The sequence below is a fragment of the Staurois parvus genome, unplaced genomic scaffold (genome assembly GCF_062004578.1).
Source record: "Staurois parvus isolate SC_StPar_1 unplaced genomic scaffold, SC_StPar_1.0 ptg000334l, whole genome shotgun sequence".
Classification (NCBI taxonomy): domain Eukaryota; kingdom Metazoa; phylum Chordata; class Amphibia; order Anura; family Ranidae; genus Staurois; species Staurois parvus.
The window spans coordinates 5,772,715-5,789,957 of NW_028318130.1; the positions used below are offsets into that span (position 1 = coordinate 5,772,715).

The 17,243-nt window shown below is 39.8% G+C and overlaps 1 protein-coding gene across 1 annotated transcript in view; it reads left to right on the plus strand.

Moving 5' to 3' along the window:
- CEP44 (centrosomal protein 44) overlaps window positions 1-17,243 on the plus strand; it is a 79,138-nt gene that overhangs the window by 12,901 nt on the left and 48,994 nt on the right. Inside the window, exons 3-4 of the mRNA XM_089684042.1 lie at window positions 474-621; window positions 3,070-3,216. Coding sequence (XP_089540168.1) covers window positions 474-621; window positions 3,070-3,216 — 295 coding nt within the window. The remainder of the gene's footprint in view (window positions 1-473; window positions 622-3,069; window positions 3,217-17,243) is intronic.

Sequence of the window (17,243 nt, forward strand, 5' to 3'; positions counted from 1 at the left end):
TGCTCTTTCTCTTCTCCATGCTCCGTGTAGCACACAGAGACACACAACAGAAAGGTTGAGTCAGTTTTTTACCTGGTTGCCAGTGTGATTTCTACATTGTCAGCACCTGTTAATTGATACAGCTTACAAATTACAGGAGCATCACAAACTTGGAATACAATTATTTATTTCAATTTTGTGAAGGAGCCAATAAGTTTGTTCAGCTTTGCGTGGAATGTGTCAGATTTGGCTTTTTGTTTCTCTACTTTTTTGTGTCATACCAATACGAACAAAAAAAAATAAACATGAGCATGCCTAAACATTTGGAATTGCAACAATTTTCTGGGCGAAATGGTGCATTATCTGACAGAAATGCAGGGGTGCCAATATTTTTGGCCATGATTGTAACTCCTTAACAAGTGAAAGTTTCCTGAGGAAAACTGAGCATCACCTAATCTTTTTTTCTTTTTATGTTTGTTGATACTTTCCTAAAGTTTGGTGAAGGGGGATCCTTCTGCATCGCTGCCCATTATCAGCTACACATTTACTGGTTATTCAACGCACATCGCAGAGATCCTTGTGTCCTTAGATGTTGAACTTTCTGCAAAGAGTGACTTGAGGTTTATTGATGCTGTTTACAAGGTAAAGTATATTGCTGTTCTTTGTCTTAGCAATATTAAAAATTATCCTTGAAGTACAGAAATAGCGGTACTTTAAAGCCCAACTCTGGGCACAACAAAGAATATTCTTGCAGCGGGGCTTCTTCTCCACACTGCAAGGGGTAAATGCTGCTTAAGTGTCAAGGCTGCAGAAAGGCTTTATTATGCAAATGGAAAAACCTATGCCCTATGTTCCAACTATAGTAATAATATCAGGGAAGAAGATTGCTGCACTCACTCACACTCAAAATTAAATAAATGAAAAAAGTATAGTGCACTTTCTCATCAAAATAGAACCATAAGCTTTAGAAACACAAAGTGATAGTCCAAGAAAATTTTTTTTCTCCAATAATAAACGTCCAATGCAGTATATGTTGTGTTATCATCCAGCAATAATCAACAAAATGCAAAATAAAAACAAAGAGGGCGCACCGGGCTAGTGCGTTATCGTTTAAAATATTTATTATACTCACAATGGACATATAAAACACAGGCACATCACCATGAACAAAGGTGTTCAATCCATATAGCATCTGAGTCCAAAATGATGGAATCCTGGATGACCAACTGACTGACGGGTTTTGAGGACTCTTCCTCAGAATCAACACCATGCTTGACTTGTGACACAACTCCCCGCTCACCTTGACCATTGACCTATAGATTATAATAGGCCAAAAACTCACTTTTATAAGGAAAATGTGTCTCCAAATTTCTGATCCATGACGTGTTCCTTCCACGTATTATGCTTTTATTAACTCCAGATCCGAGCAAATTAAAACAAAAACATACCATAGTGCAACACCGTTTTATATAACCAAGAATTAAACGTCTTACAGTATCCACTCGCATTAAACAAATTATATGTAACTCCGAATTATAGTGAACATATATGCATTACTCCACCGTGCCGACTATATTGTGGTGTTTCTCATCACCGGGTAGGTGCACCATGCACTCACCTTCTTCCCTGTCCTAACAAATAGGTCATACATGCTTAGGGATGAAACCAAATTCTACTTATCCACTGCCGATCCTTAGTGGCTACTTCATTCGTTTTGGCCCTTTAAGGGAACATGCTCTTGGATATCCAGTGGAATTAAGGTGTATATGATCAAACATAAAAAGAATAGATCATAGTGCAACCCCATCAAATGTAAACACTTTATTCAAATAAAAAATGCATTCACAAAAGTAATGAATCAAAGCATATCACAGCCATCAGTCAAAATGGTTCCTCACATCACTCGTGCCCGAGTTTTTGGCCTATTATAATCTATAGGTCAGTGGTCAAGGTGAGCAGGGAATGGGGTCACAAGTCAAGCACGGTGTTGATTATTGCTGGATGACAACACAACATATACTGGATTGACCGTTTATTATTGGAGAAAGGCTTTATTGCTTACCTGATTCCCGGCCCCAGCAGGTCTGGCAGTGTCCTCCTCTTCCTGAAGTTCTGAAGCAGATAGAGGGAGCCTTCTGGAGCAGGGAGTTAGGTAAGTAAAACAACCTCCTCTGCAACCCCCTAGACTTAACAAGCATTTATTTGTAGTTTTAAAACATGGCATGTTCATTAAGTCTTTATAACTTTTAGCATCACCTGGGGGGGGGGGGATCACCTGAATTTCACTCCATGTATTGCCACCCTGTTCAACAGAAGGCGATTTTAAGATCGAAGTGTATCAAACAGGAATATTGGAAAACTTTATTCCTGCTGTCAGAATGCAATGTCTCACTGGAGAAGATTCCTACATGCACCTTGATTGTGAGAATTGAAGAATCTGCTTTTTTTCTTTTGATCTGCCTTTTCGCTAATCAAAAAAATTGAGCCATCTTTCACCCCTTTAAGCCACATGGGGCACAATGATAAAGGCCATTGATACACTTTTGATGTTATTTAAGCACAGGGAGGAGGGATATTTTTTTTTTATCAGCAGCTAGGGGTGTTAGCAGAAAAACATTGTTTATTAAAACTGAGTGCAGGGGATTAAATATATGAACATTGATAAAGGACAAATAAAAATATTCAGTCTGCACAGTCTTTAAATTACAACTAAAAGCTCCTGTATGACAGTCTGAACATGTCCCTAATCCAGTTGCTATGTAATACACAAGCCTCATAATGTAAGCAATAAACTTCCTTTACATATCCTGACTAAGCCAAATCTTCCTTAATTTTGTGTTTCACACTCTCCCCCCTCTCAGACACTGCAGCTCACAGTAAGAGGGCAGTGCTGTCAATTTAGAAAGCAGTGGTCAGAATTAGGTGTGGCCAGGTGATGACTGACAAGCCACAGCCTTTTGAATCAGCAGGTACCATGCTGAGAGCCACAGCCCCTGTATTATCTTCTATAAGGCCATAGTTCTGCTTTGTTTGTTCTGTACTCTGTATTATAATGTATAAAAACATATTTTCCCAATACTTTTGCTGCAGGTTCTCAGGGATGTGTTCCATTACAAGCCTATACTTACAAAGCAGCAATTTCTTCAATATGCTTTCTCTGAACGGAAGATACAAACAGTCTGTGATATTATTGATTGTGTGGTGAAAAAACATAAGGAAATTACAAATCAGACCAAGGTACCAAATTTATCATCATGTGCGCATTTATTAAACTTGATCTCCTTAAAAAGAAAGCAAGGCTTATGTTAGCAAGCATAAGTCCTATATGTGATTTTACTATTGATATCATCATCATTATATGCCTCAATAGCTCTTGGACTAATATTGTGGGTATGCGTGGGGCTTTTCTTGTGAGCAAAACTATGAACAACAGAGCTGCCTATGTAAGTGCTCGAAATTTGTCTCATTCAGAAGGCAGGCAGAGTAAAAGGAAAAGGTATTTTAAGACTTGGTAAATCGAGTCGAGTGGATGTTGTAGGTTTATCACAGGAACAATGTTTTCTGCCTAGCAATAAAGTGATAATTAACCCTGTGAGTTCACACTGACTATTCCTGAGAAAAAAGATCAGTATACTTACCTTTTTTCAGTCTGGTCCGGTCACATGGTCCTGCAACTCCGGTGGTACTCAGCAATGGCTGGTGGCTCTGGGGGTGGAAGGCTGGTGCCTAAAAACATGTTACGCCCTAAATATGAGTAACATGTAGTGCGTTCCTAAAAGAGAAGTTAGCATTTAAAGCCCAACTCCAGCAAAACTGCTTTGTGTTGTAAAAGTGACTCAGTAGGTTTGAACTTGTCATTACTGTTGCATTAATGGCAAAAACAGTTTTTTGGTGTCTATTTACTTTGCCAATTCAGGGTCAGAAAACCTGTGCCAAAGTGAAATGGTCTAGACAGGAGCGACACTCCTGTCTACCCATAACATGCCATCTTCTTTCTTTTTAAATCTTTGCTCCGCATACCATGTTTTGATATTCTTCCTTTAGAAGATAATATGATTCTCATTTTTTTTTTTTTTTTGGTATTTGCGTAAAGGTATGCTTCATTTCTGATCTCCAACACTGACACTTCTGGATGAAAACCTTTGAAAATGTCTTAATTATAAGTTGGCTGAGATTCTTTGTCCAGTTGATCTGGAGTCCATTAGCAGCTGATGAAATAGTTTGTGGCCTAGGAAATGTGATTTTGTTTTAAGAAGGACATGTGTTCACAATTTTCCCATTAACCTTGCCTTATTATAGGGAATGTATTCTACAGTGCATGACTTCCAAAGTGAAATAATGGCCGTGGCACAAGTATCTGTAGTTATTTGTTTTTCTTTTTAGGTGGTTTAAATAGTAAACACAGCGTTTGGTTTGGCTATACATTCTTTGCCTAATCTCTTTTGTCATACTTTGGCCTGCAAATTGCTGTAGAGGGCGGGAGATTATTTATCTAATTTTTATCCTGTCTAGAATTCTCTAGTCTTCATCTAGCACTTTTCTAACACTATTAGTCTACTGTTTATCTAAAACCTGAATATGATTGTATCCGCTTCCAGCATGACTAATTCTATCACACAATTTCCAAACAAGTGATGTCAAGTTAGCATGTGCAGCCTCGTCAAGTTCTTTCTCAAAAGCACAATGATCACCATAGTCTTAGTTTACCAAAGCATAGGGCTTCATGCACAATATTTAATGAATTCTGGCCATTGAAATGACAAAAGAAAAAAACCGCTCAAGTGCTAAGTTCGCTTAGGCGCGTTTAGATGTGTTTACATGCGTTTAGACGCGTTGGGTGTTTTTTCTGCCTAAAAGCTCCTCTCTTGAATGCAATTTTAGTTCATTTATATTTCTGCCTCTAAACACTCTAGCCTCTAAACATCCCTGCCTCTAAACAGCTATGTGTGCATGGACACATAGGCTAATATAAAGGGGTTTTTAGAGGCAGAAAAAAAATGTCAAACACCCGTAAAACAGACTTTTGACAGCTGCAGTGTGCATGAGACCTAATGCTTGCAGTATTTTCATAACCATGCATTATTTACACAATCACGTTTATAATATTCAACAGATTATATTTTCTTTATGTAGTATATTGTCTTTTCTAGTTAGTTCACAAGTTATGACTGTGCTATCAGGTTTAAGTTTTTATCAAGGAGAGCAGAGTAAGAAGTTGCATCAAGTGTAGGTGAATGATTAATGAGCAATAAATGCTTTTGCTGACAGATGAATGCAGACATCTGTGAAGATAGGAACAGTTCATCAAAGGCAAAGGTACATGTAATACTCATTGCAGGGTGCACATGGTAGTTCAGTACTTTAACCCCTTAAACACAAGTCAAAAAATCATTGGACTTCTATGGATATATGACATTTTATTAAATAAAAAAATTAAATGTGGACACATTGGCCAATTCAGAAAGAATGTTGTAGCTATTATATACAGTAAGAGTGACCAGGAATACTTGTCCTATTGGCTACCAGTCTTGTTGAAACACCTGCTCATTTTTGCCCGTTAATGTACTCTTCCATGCTTTGTCACTTCCCTCTTGTTCCTCTCTTTTTTTAAAAAGGTGTTTATTTATTTTGCATTTCTAAAACACAAACCGTAACAGAAAAAAGAGACAAATGATAATAGGGACCCAAAACCTAAAAGCAAGGGTACACAGAAAGGGATCAGAAACAATTAACAAATTTATTCCAGGCCATGAGCCCTTTTACAGAGAACAGTAAGAGTTACAAAACAAAAAACAGCAGAACAGATCAACAATCAAAAAAAGTCAAGCACACGGTCAAAACGCACACACCAGACACAAACAGCCACAAACACCTGCACCATCCATTCCCCATATGCATCAGAAGAGATCACTCACACTTAAATTCCACCACTCAAACCACAGAACCCTGCGACAGTGGTTGTGATAAGAGAGTATCCCCCCAGAAAGAGTCTGCCACATCCAGCCAAGGCTGCCAGATTTTTTTTTTTTAATGTTTTAGGGCAGGTCCGTCCCTTTTTATAGATCAGCTTATATTGAGGCAGAACTAGATTGACCATTCGATAAAAACGATGTATCTTGATCCTCTCTTTGATTTTTATTTTTTGGGTGCATTATATCTTTATGCAATTAAAAAATAAAACTGCGCCAAACCCAATCAATCCCTGTGATAATAGACTCAAAACATGGAAATGGAAATCTTGGTAACTTCCCCTTTAAGTGAAATTACACTTACTATATATGTGCAGTAAATGAAGGTAGGCACTCACCAAATAGTGAAAAAGTGATACTCCTACAAATTCAACATATCATATTATAAATTTTCATATAACAAAAAAGATATTTAAAAAGTCACAAAAACCCATATAATGTAATGTGACAGTCCAAGTAATGATCAAAACTTGCAATTCCAAACCATGTTCCACCACAAAGTAGTCAGCAAGTTTGTAACCACAGATCTTATATGCCTTAGGTGCAATGCATAATCCTGCAGAATCCTTCAGCTCACTCCCAATCAAGTGACATTGCACCACCATCTCCAGTCTCAACCAGTATCTTCTTATGAACAGATCTCATTATATGTTTATGCTCTTTATCAGCCTTTCTCAACCAGGGTGCTTTGAGGTTTCTTCAGGGGTGCCTTGGCAAATGTCTAAAAATTGCCCAAAACTTGTATACAAGCCAGTGGGTGGACCAAGCCTGCCTCTTACTTACACAAAATCACAGGTTTTCATTTTGCACCATTACGACCTTCTAGCTGCTGTCGTCCTGACAACTAGTGACATCATCAGGTGATCAGTTGCCTGCACAGCATCCTGTTTTGACCCTTCCTTGCCCCTCTCCGTCAGTGCTGGGGTCACATTAGCTGAGTGATGTAGAAAAACTGAGGGAGAAGAGAAACACTGGATTACTACTCAGTACCAGTGTGCAAAAGTGTATTTGCTTTGGAAGAATAAATCACATCTAATGTTGGGTGTCCTACATGTGTGGATGTTGCTGCATTACATAAACCGATTAGAATAGTTTTTCACATTTTAGAATGGGGTACATTAACTATTTTTAATTCTCATACTGCTAACCTTAGTAAATAGATTGGGTGGTGTATTATATTTACTTGTTTTAAACTTTTTTTTTTTTTTTTAATTTTCATTTCTTCAGTTGCTTCCTGGTTTCTGGCCTAGGCCAAAATGATATCATACATCTCAGGAGTCTTCACAGACCTTTTTTTTTCTTCATCTGGAGGGAGGGTTTTCTCAGCCAAGCACACCCTCCTGTCAGCATGCCTGAGCTAAGGGCAGATGAATTCCAGGTAGTAAAAAATTTAGCATTAATCAACTGCCCTTACTCAAGATTGCTGCAGCTAGGAATGCTGGGGGGGGGGCTGGGTTTAAAGTGATATCCCAGCAAAATAAAGCATAGAGACTTGCATGGATGGGTGAGCTTGCTTTGAATATAAATAGTGAATTAAATAGTATTTTCAGTTTGTGGCGCTCAGATACAGTTTATTTCTGCTATAAGTGTATTCTGTTACCATGCTGATGTATTAAAGTGTATATAAAAGCATAAAATTTTCGGTTTTGTTTTCGATAGTCAGACCTTTTTTCGCCATATTTTCTTATTCTTTGTTTTTGCTGCCTGTATCTCCATTGGACAGATTCACCCTTCTGTTTATCCTGATGACCATTGTCACTGAGACAGAAAATGAGGTGAATTGTAAAATTTTAGAGTTGTCACAAGAGCAAGAGATTTGGGAAAATCATCTAGTGGAAATAAATATTCTAGTGACTCTCTAAACTGAGAATTCCCCTTTGGGTAGATTTCCAAAATGAAGGGAAAAAAAGTTTTGGCTATATGGTACATACACTCTAAGCTGCCTTCCACATCATTTTTAGCTGGAGGCCATGCTTTCAATCAGAAGATTCTTGTTTTGTTTCTTTTTTGTTTTTTTTAATCAGTGGAGTTTGGTTTATTTTTATTGAGGCCAGAGATTTTCCTGCAGATCATGCCTCTGTTATGGAACATTGGTAGATTTGGCCATATACAGTGTATTACAGGGAAGTCAGGCATGCATGCACTGGCTGACAACTGAAAGGGTTTATTAGCATATGTTTGCATACAGTAAGTGTACATTCATCCCATGCTTAGATTGAGGGAAATGAGGACTGTCTGAAAATATTTTATGGTTGAATGCTATTTTCTCTCAGATCAGTTGATTAGAAATGTCTGGTATGCTGTTTTTAGAAATTACCATCTTGAAGTAAAATCCAGGGTCTTGAATATTTATCGGTACCTATACATCAGTCTTTTATATAAAATGCGTTTTGTTTGTGTGCACCTTGTATTTTGGTCCATATGTTTTACCTGTTGATGTATGTCGAATGTATTACGACGGTAATGGTAGAAATGTGGACAAATTTGTTGTTACATTACAGCTTATTGAAAAAATACTTCATCCCCTCTGAAAATTGATTCAGCTAAGAAAAATTGTCTTAAGTATACTTGCATACCTTTGCAGCAAAGCAAAAAAAAAAAAAAACTTAACATGAGACAAATCATGCAAAGTAATTTAAAAAATGGCTTACACAAATTTGTTGGTACCCCTAGAAATTATTATAAATAGTTTGATCATAGTGATATTTCAGACTGTTTCTTTAATTAGCATCACACATGTATTCAATCCGCCTATTAAATAGAGAAAAGTAGTCACTTGGCTGTACAGTATCATCATGTGCACCACACTGAATGTTGAACATGGACCAGAGAAAGTAAAAGAGAGAGTCATCTGAGGAGATCAGATAGAAATTATTAACCAACATGTGAAAGGTAAAGGCTATAAGACCATCTCCAGGCAGCTTGATTTTCCTGTGTCAACCATTGCAAATGTTAAGTTTTTAAGGTCCATAAAAGTGCAGCTAACCAACTTAGACGTGGCTGAAGCCACCCTGGATGTGGCTACAAGAGGAAAAACAACCCCTGATTGAACAGAAGGATAGCGCAATCCAGCAAATAAAGAACTAAAGACTTTCAAAGACATACAAGCTGAATTCCAAGATGAAAGTACATCAGTGTCTGATTGCATCATCATTTGCTTTTTGAGTGACTGTGGGCCCAAGGGATGAAGACCCTGATGACTCCACTGTTGAAAAAAAACATAAAAAATCCACAGTGGAATTTGCTAAAATGCATACTAACACACCACAGTGCTGCTGGCAGAATGTCCTTTGGACAGATGATTAAACAAAATTGGAGCTTTTCGGCAACACATATAAGCACAGTGTTCACAGACAAAAAAAAAAAGCTTTCAAAGAAAAGAACATCAAACTTGCTGTGAAATGTGAAGGAGACTTGGTTTTATGTTTTGGGCCTAATTTGCTTTGTCTGAGATGGAATGCTTGAAATTGCGCCAAGGCACAATAAACTCTCAAAACTGAAAAAGGAATCAAAAAGGAATTCTGCATAAAGCATTCTGCATAAAGAAAGCTATGTCTCAGTCAAAGTGCATGAGAATGGCTATGAAGATAAAAATTTGGACTATTCTTAACTGGCCTCTATGAACCCTGATCCCAAATAAACATCTATGAAGAATACATTCTGGAGAAGGCATCGTTCAAACTTGAGACAACTGGAGCAGTTGGCCAAGAGAGCCTCTCCAACAGAGCCTCTGGCTTTGGTAAAATTTGACAGGAGTCCTAATCTTTCCCCAATCTATCCAAAACTAAACTATGTTTTGGCTATAGGTACATATTATTTAGAACTCAAAAACCAGACTACCGAGTTTAGGGTCCATCAGGCAACCTTTTTGCTGTTCTATTGGTTGATTAGCTGTGGGACAAGAAGTTGCTGTTTGTTTCCTCCACTGAGGGAGTTTCCCTTAATCTATTTGGCCTGATGATGCACACTAGATGTTGTACCATTTTTTTAATGCTTCTAAATGCCCCTGCATGTCCATGCACACATAGTTTAAAGGCAGGAAAAAACCCTACTATCAGTGCGTCCAGGAGCAGTGACATTTTGGCAGAAACAAAGACTTGATGCCTGTTATCATACCTAAGTAATAAGTATGTAGGTTAGTCATTTATACATCTTTCAAATTGTTAGTGTATTTATTTTTCAAAATTTCAGCCATTTCCAATATGCAGTATTTGCTGCAAGGAATAAGTTAAATGTGATTAATATATCATTTCAAATATTTTCTTGTGAATATACACTGAATCAACAAGTTTGTAAGTTCTGGCAGCTGTGAAAATGTATTGCATTTGACATGAAACAGTTCTCTGTAGTATAAACACATCAAAACACCACTATTTCTGAGGCTTGTGTCTCTGGTCATATGTTTAACCCAGTTCTTTTAACATGGCCTGGATGAAGCAGCAGGAGGGAAATAACTTTAGAAAGAAATCCTGTATACACAAGTCAGGTTGTAGACCAGTAATTAGATTTGTTGCATATTTCTAGCTTCACAATTCCATTTCCAGCCAAAAACACTTTTTAGCAAAGTAGAGAAAGATTACAGTCTCTTTGTGCTCCTTCCTATCCTAGTGACATCGATTCCCATCACCACTGGTCCTAGTGCCATAGGAGTAAAAATTTAGGGGAAATTCTGGCTTAGACAGTAATGACAACCTGAGAGACACTTCTCCACTCCATTCAAAACAAACAAAAATGGCTGGTGTTAGGCTTTAATTAATGGAAATGATAGTTTTACTATCTTTAGAAAAGACAGAGAGGCCTTCTGTCACGGTGTAAGGTCAGGTTCAGAGACCAATTGCTACAGCAGTTGTAAGGCTTACCTGAAACCAGCAGGGTTGGTACACCAGTGGATTACCTTGGGAATGACGCAGGCTCACCTGAGGTGCGGGGTCTAAGTATTAACCGGTTTTCCCCAGAGCTCCTAATGGTGGAGATGGAATTGGCTGCGTGTTAATACCAGGTCGCAGATCTCAGGCTCACCCCACCAGGGAATGAACCAGCTGGAAACCGATAGCGGATCAAACAGTTTAGGGATCAGACAGTAGCGGAGTCAGTCACAAGCCAAGGGTCGGTCACAAGTGGTAGCAGATGAGGATGAGACGAAATCGTAGTCAGTAACAAAGCCAAAGGTCGGTAGCGAAGATGTAGACGGCAGCAGGACAGAGAAGCGGGATATTGGCTGGAAGGCACAATAATCTGGCAAGGAGGAAGTGCAAGGACATGGCCTTTATAGGAAGTTCATGGGAGGAGCAAAGAGTTCAAGGTTCAAGACAAGCAGGGCCAAGGCAGGATCATCCAAAGAATTGTCAAGGGAGCTGTCCAGCATTCCAGGTGGCTCAGTGAGAAGAAACATTGCCTCCCACCGCAGAAGGCCCAGGTTCAAGTCCAGGCCCTGACAGTACTCCCCTCCTCCCAGGACGTCCTCTGGATGTCTTAGGGCCAGGTTTGTGAGAAAACCTCTGGTGGAATTCTCTTGTCAATCTAGAGACGTGAACATTCTCCTCAGGCTCCCAAGAATTTTCTTCTGGCCCATATCCTTCCCATTGAACCAGATATTGTAATTTGTTCCTAAAGATCCTGGAGTTAAGAATTTTCTCCACCACATATTCTTCTTCACCCTGCACCTCAACAGGTGGAGGAGGTGGAAGAATTCTTCCAGGGAAAGGATTTTCCTGAAACGGTTTGAGTAGTGATATGTGAAAAACAGGGTGAATTTTCATACTGTCTGGAAGTTTTAAGTGAAAGGTGACTGGGTTGATTTGAGCAGAAATATGAAAAGGACCCACAAACGTTTGACCCAACTTAGCAGATGGCACATGTACCTTCAAATTCTTTGTTGATACCCAAACCTTGTCACCCACATGAAACGTATTAAGTGCTCTCCGGTGTCTGTCAGCAGACTTTTTGTAATATTCCTGAGCTTCCCTCAAAGTCTCAATCAATTTCTCCTGAATCTCCTGCACTGTAGTTAGTCTGTTGGTAACAGCAGGAATTGGAGTTGTGATAGGGAGATCAGGAATAAAAACTGGATGATAACCCATGTTTAAGTAAAAGGGACTTTGAGAAGTGGAACTATGTTTAGAGTTGTTGTATGCAAACTCTGCAGTGGGAAGACAATCCACCCAGTCATCCTGAAGATAAGTGACAAAGCATCGAAGATACTGTTCCATTGTTTGATTAGTTCTCTCAGTCTGACCATTAGACTGAGGATGAAAAGCAGAGGACAGATTGATTGTAACACCTAAGGCTGAGCAAAAGCTCTTCCAGAATTTTGAAGTAAACTGCACACCTCTGTCAGATACCACATCATCAGGGATTCCATGCAGTTTAAAGATTTCTCGAACCATCAGTTCTGCAGTCTGTTCAGCAGTGGGCACCCCCTTAACTGGAACAAAATGGGCCATTTTTGTGAGACGGTCCACAGCTACCAAAATGGTGGTCATTTTGAGGGAGGTAAATCCACCACAAAATCCATAGAAATAGACCCCCATGGTCTTGATGGAACAGGGAGTGGCTGAAGCAACCCCAAAGGAGAGGCTCTGGGAATTTTATTGTGTGCACAGGTCAAGCATGAGGCCACATAACGTTTGACATCTTTCTTGTACCCAGGCCACCAAAAGGTACGTGATAACAGTTCTTCAGTCTTAGAAACTCCAAAATGCCCAGCAAGTTTGGAATCATGAACCAACTTGAGAGCTTCCACCCGAACAGTTTCAGGTACGTAAAGTTGATGTCCTTGAATCCAAAATCTAACTTATAAGTCAGGTTAATGTCCTCAGGTGGATGATTGAGAAGTGGGTCATTCTCATACCCCTCTTTAAGAAGATTCAAAAATGCCTTAGGACTTGTGGCCCCTAGAAAGTTCTTTTGGGGCAAGATTGTGCATTCAGAATTGTTCTCCTGGAGAGGCCCAGACGACATCCGTGATAAGGCATCAGCCTTACCATTTCTTGACCCAGGTCAATATGAGATAATAAAATTGAACCTGGAAAAGAACAGTGACCAACGTGCTTGCCTAGAAGACAATCTCTTGGCAGAACAGATGAATTCTAGATTTTTATGATCAGTGAAGACAGTCACAGGATGCTTAGCCCCTTCCAACAGATGCCTCCATTCGGAAAAAGCTTCCTTCATAGCCAGCAACTCCTTATTCCCAATGTCGTAGTTCTTTTCAGCTGATGACATCAAACGAGAAAAATATGCACAGGGATGAAGCTGCATTTTTTCTCCTAGTCGTTGAGAAATGATAGCTCCCATGGCAGAGTCTGAGGCATCCACTTCCACAATAAAAGGTAGCTCAGGATGTGGATGTACCAATATTGGTGCAGAAGTGAAAAGAGTCTTTAGCTTATTAAAAGCAGTTTGCGCCTCAGCTGACCAAAGGGTACTCCTTTCTTTGTCAGCTGTGTAATTGGTGCTATCACTTTTGAGAAGTTTCTTATGAATTTCCTATAAAAGTTGGCAAATCCGATAAATCTTTGAATTTCCTTAACGTTTCCCGGGGCAGTCCAATCCACCACTGCCTTGATCTTTTCGGGATCCATGCTCACTCCTGAAGAAATGGTATATCCCAAGAACTGAATCCGGGTTTGTTCAAACTCACACTTCTCCAGTTTGATGTAAAGTCGGTTCATCCTTAACCTTTTAATACAGTGCAGACATGCTTACGATGCTCCTTCAGGTTGTCCGAAAAGATGAGAATATCGTCCAGATAAGCAATGACAAACTGGTCCAACAGATCTCGAAAAAACATCATTGATTAAGTGCTGAAAGGTCGCGGGAGCATTGCATAGGCCAAAAGACATAACTAGGGACTCAAAGTGTCCGTATCTGGTTCTAAAGGCAGTCTTCCATTCGTCTCCTTGACGCATGCGTACCAGGTTATATGCCCCCCGTAAGTCAAGTTTTGTGAAGACTTTGGCAGAGCGAAGTCTTTCCAACATTTCTGCGATTAAAGGGAGTGGGTAACGGTTCTTAACAGTGATTTTATTCAAGCCCCTGAAATCAATGCATGGACGCAAAGTGGAGTCCTTTTTCTCAACAAAGAACAGGTCTGCCCCTGCAGGAGATGTTGAGGGTCTGATAAAGCCCTTTTCCAAATTCTCATCAAGCCACTCCCTTAGTGCCTTTAATTCAGGTTCTGATAAATTGAAAATGCGGCTGAATGGTATTTCTGCTCCTGGAAGCAGTTCAATGGGACAATCGTATGGACGATGAGGAGGTAATTGATCCGCATTCTTTTTATCACAGACGTCTCGAAACTCATGATATTGTAGAGGCAGGTTGTCATATGACTGTGTAGTTACCATATCAGCCTGTGATTCCCTGATTGGTAGACAACTTGTAGCACATGGTTTCCTACAATGTTCCTCACAATGAAGGGATGTAAAATGTATGGTCCGTGCTCCCCAGTTGATGGAGGGATTATGGGTAGAAAACCAAGGGATGCCCAAGATGACAGAAAAATTTAGGTGATGTAATCAGCTGAAAGCTGATGGTCTCAAAATGGTCAGCCTGAAATTGGAGTACTAGAGGAACCGTTTCACGAGTAACTGGTCCTGATGATAAAGGTGAACCATCAACTGTCTCCATATCAATAGGGGCAGATTTGTTTCTCCTGAGAATATTGTTATTGTGGGCAAACTCTATGTCCATAAAGTTTCCCCTAGCCCCAGAGTCAAGCATAGCAGAACAAGGAATTTCATGGCCCTCAGTGAAAAGTTTGATAGGGACAACAAAATGAGACTGTTTAGGACCAACTTTATCGATCAATGGGGAGATAGATTGGGTAATTGAATTTATGCGTTCAGGCAGGATAACATCAATCGCAGCAATTGTTCTTTTGACTTTATTGGGACAATTAACTGCATAATCCCCAGAGTCCCCACAATATAAACATAAATTCTCCAAACGTCTTCTCTCTTTCTCTTGAGTAGAAATGGATCTTTTAATAGCATCTACCTGCATAGGTTCAGGTGTGTTAGAATCTGAAGAAATGTTTAGATCCTTCTGACTGAACTGATTAGCAGAGAAACGCATGCCACCATTACTTTCAAACATTCCCAATCTCTCCTTTCTTCTTTCTGTAAGTCTCTGGTCAATCCGAATGCATAATTGGATGAACTCCTCAAGATCGTTAGGAGTCTACTCTGGTGAGCTCATCCTTCACCTGTTCAGAGAGCCCCTGCCGGAAATGACTCTTTTGCGCTGCTGGGTTCCAGGTGGTATCTGAGATCCATCGTCGAAATTTAGTTGTATACTCCGCAACAGGGCGTCTACCCTGCTGCAAACTATGCAGCTTTGCTTCAGCGGTAGCGCAGCGGTTGGGATCATCAAAGACCTAGTTCATTGCCGTCACAAAAGTCTCAAAACTATTTAAAATTGCATTGTTTTGCTCTATATAAGGGGAGGCCCAAGCTAGGGCTTCCTCAGTCAGAAGGCTCACCTGAGGTGCGGGGTCTAAGTATTAACCGGTTTTCCCCAGAGCTCCTAATGGTGGAGATGGAATTGGCTGCGTGTTAATACCAGGTCGCAGATCTCAGGCTCACCCCACCAGGGAATGAACCAGCTGGAAACCGATAGCGGATCAAACAGTTTAGGGATCAGACAGTAGTGGAGTCAGTCACAAGCCAAGGGTCGGTCACAAGTGGTAGCAGATGAGGATGAGACGAAATCGTAGTCAGTAACAAAGCCAAAGGTCGGTAGCGAAGATGTAGACGGCAGCAGGACAGAGAAGCGGGATATTGGCTGGTAGGCACAATAATCTGGCAAGGAGGAAGTGCAAGGACATGGCCTTTATAGGAAGTTCATGGGAGGAGCAAAGAGTTCAAGGTTCAAGACAAGCAGGGCCAAGGCAGGATCATCCAAAGAATTGTAAAGGGAGTTGTCCAGCATTCCAGGTGGCTCAGTGAGAAGAAACATTGCCTCCCACCGCAGAAGGCCTAGGTTCAAGTCCAGGCCCTGACACGACACCGTAATCTTTAAAGGGATCCCACCACTCCTAGAATAGCCTAAAAAAATTCAGCCTGTAGTTTAATATATCCTGTGCTGGCTTACCTACAAAATATACATATTTGCCCCTTTTTTCCGTAACTCATGTTTAAATAAATAGTTTAATATAAATAAAAAAAGTTACAATAGACATAATACAAGAAAACAGGTGTTATAAAAAAAAAAAAAATTAAATAAAGATTGTGTAAGGTTTTTTAGATATAAAAATATGGTGTATATTCCTATCTGGAACTTGACCCCAACAATATGGAGCATAATTGAATTTCAGACATCAGTCCTGATGTTGTTTTGGTGCAAAGCAAAGTCCTGTGGTTAATAAGGGAAACTTGAGACAGCATGGGGAATATTTGCAGATGAATCTTCTATGTGCATGTTTTTTTTTATATGCCTTTATATTTCAATGAAATGTGGTAGTGTACAGCAAAAAATAGCACAAGGTAAACAGGTAAAGTATACAGACATAGACATTTCACTTCAGCTGAGGCAAGAGTGGAGAAACATGAGTACAATGTACATACATTGAGAACAGATAGTAGACGTCAAAGCAGAAGCAGGTTTAGTACAAACCACTTGCAAAGAAATATGGCACTGACATTACTATTTTCACAACCAAAAATGTTCTTTGTAAACAGACTACTTGTTAATCAAGAGTTTGAAATAAAATAGGAGTAAGGACAAAGATAGGCCCAATCCCAGTAATATCCAGGAAGAGGTGTTCCAGGAAGTGATAGTTACTTAAGGAAGGCGCTAGTCCCTTTATAAAAAAAGAGAGGAAGAATATTGAATGATAGTCAAGAAAAGGGGAGAAGTCTGCCAGGTAGGGAGTTCCTCTCCCCAAGCCTAGGAGGGTACCAAAGCCAACAATTTGCAATCAGATCTGCAAAGGGAACCTACATTCCAGGCCAACACCATATACATTATATTGCTAAACGTATTGGGAAACCCCTCCAAATCATTGGATTCAGGTGTTCCAATCACCTCCATGGCCACAGGTGTATAAGATCAAGCACCTAGGCATGCAAACTGCTTCCACAAACATTTGTGAAAGAATGGGCTTCTCTCAGGAGCTCAGTGAATTTAAGCTTGGTACCATAATAGGTTGCCCCCTGTGCAATATTCCATCCGTAAAATTATCTTGCTACTAAATATTCCACAGACAACTGTTAATGGTATTATAACAAAGTGGAAGCAACTGGGAACAACAGCAACTCAGCCAGAAAGTGGTAGACCACGTAAAATGACAGA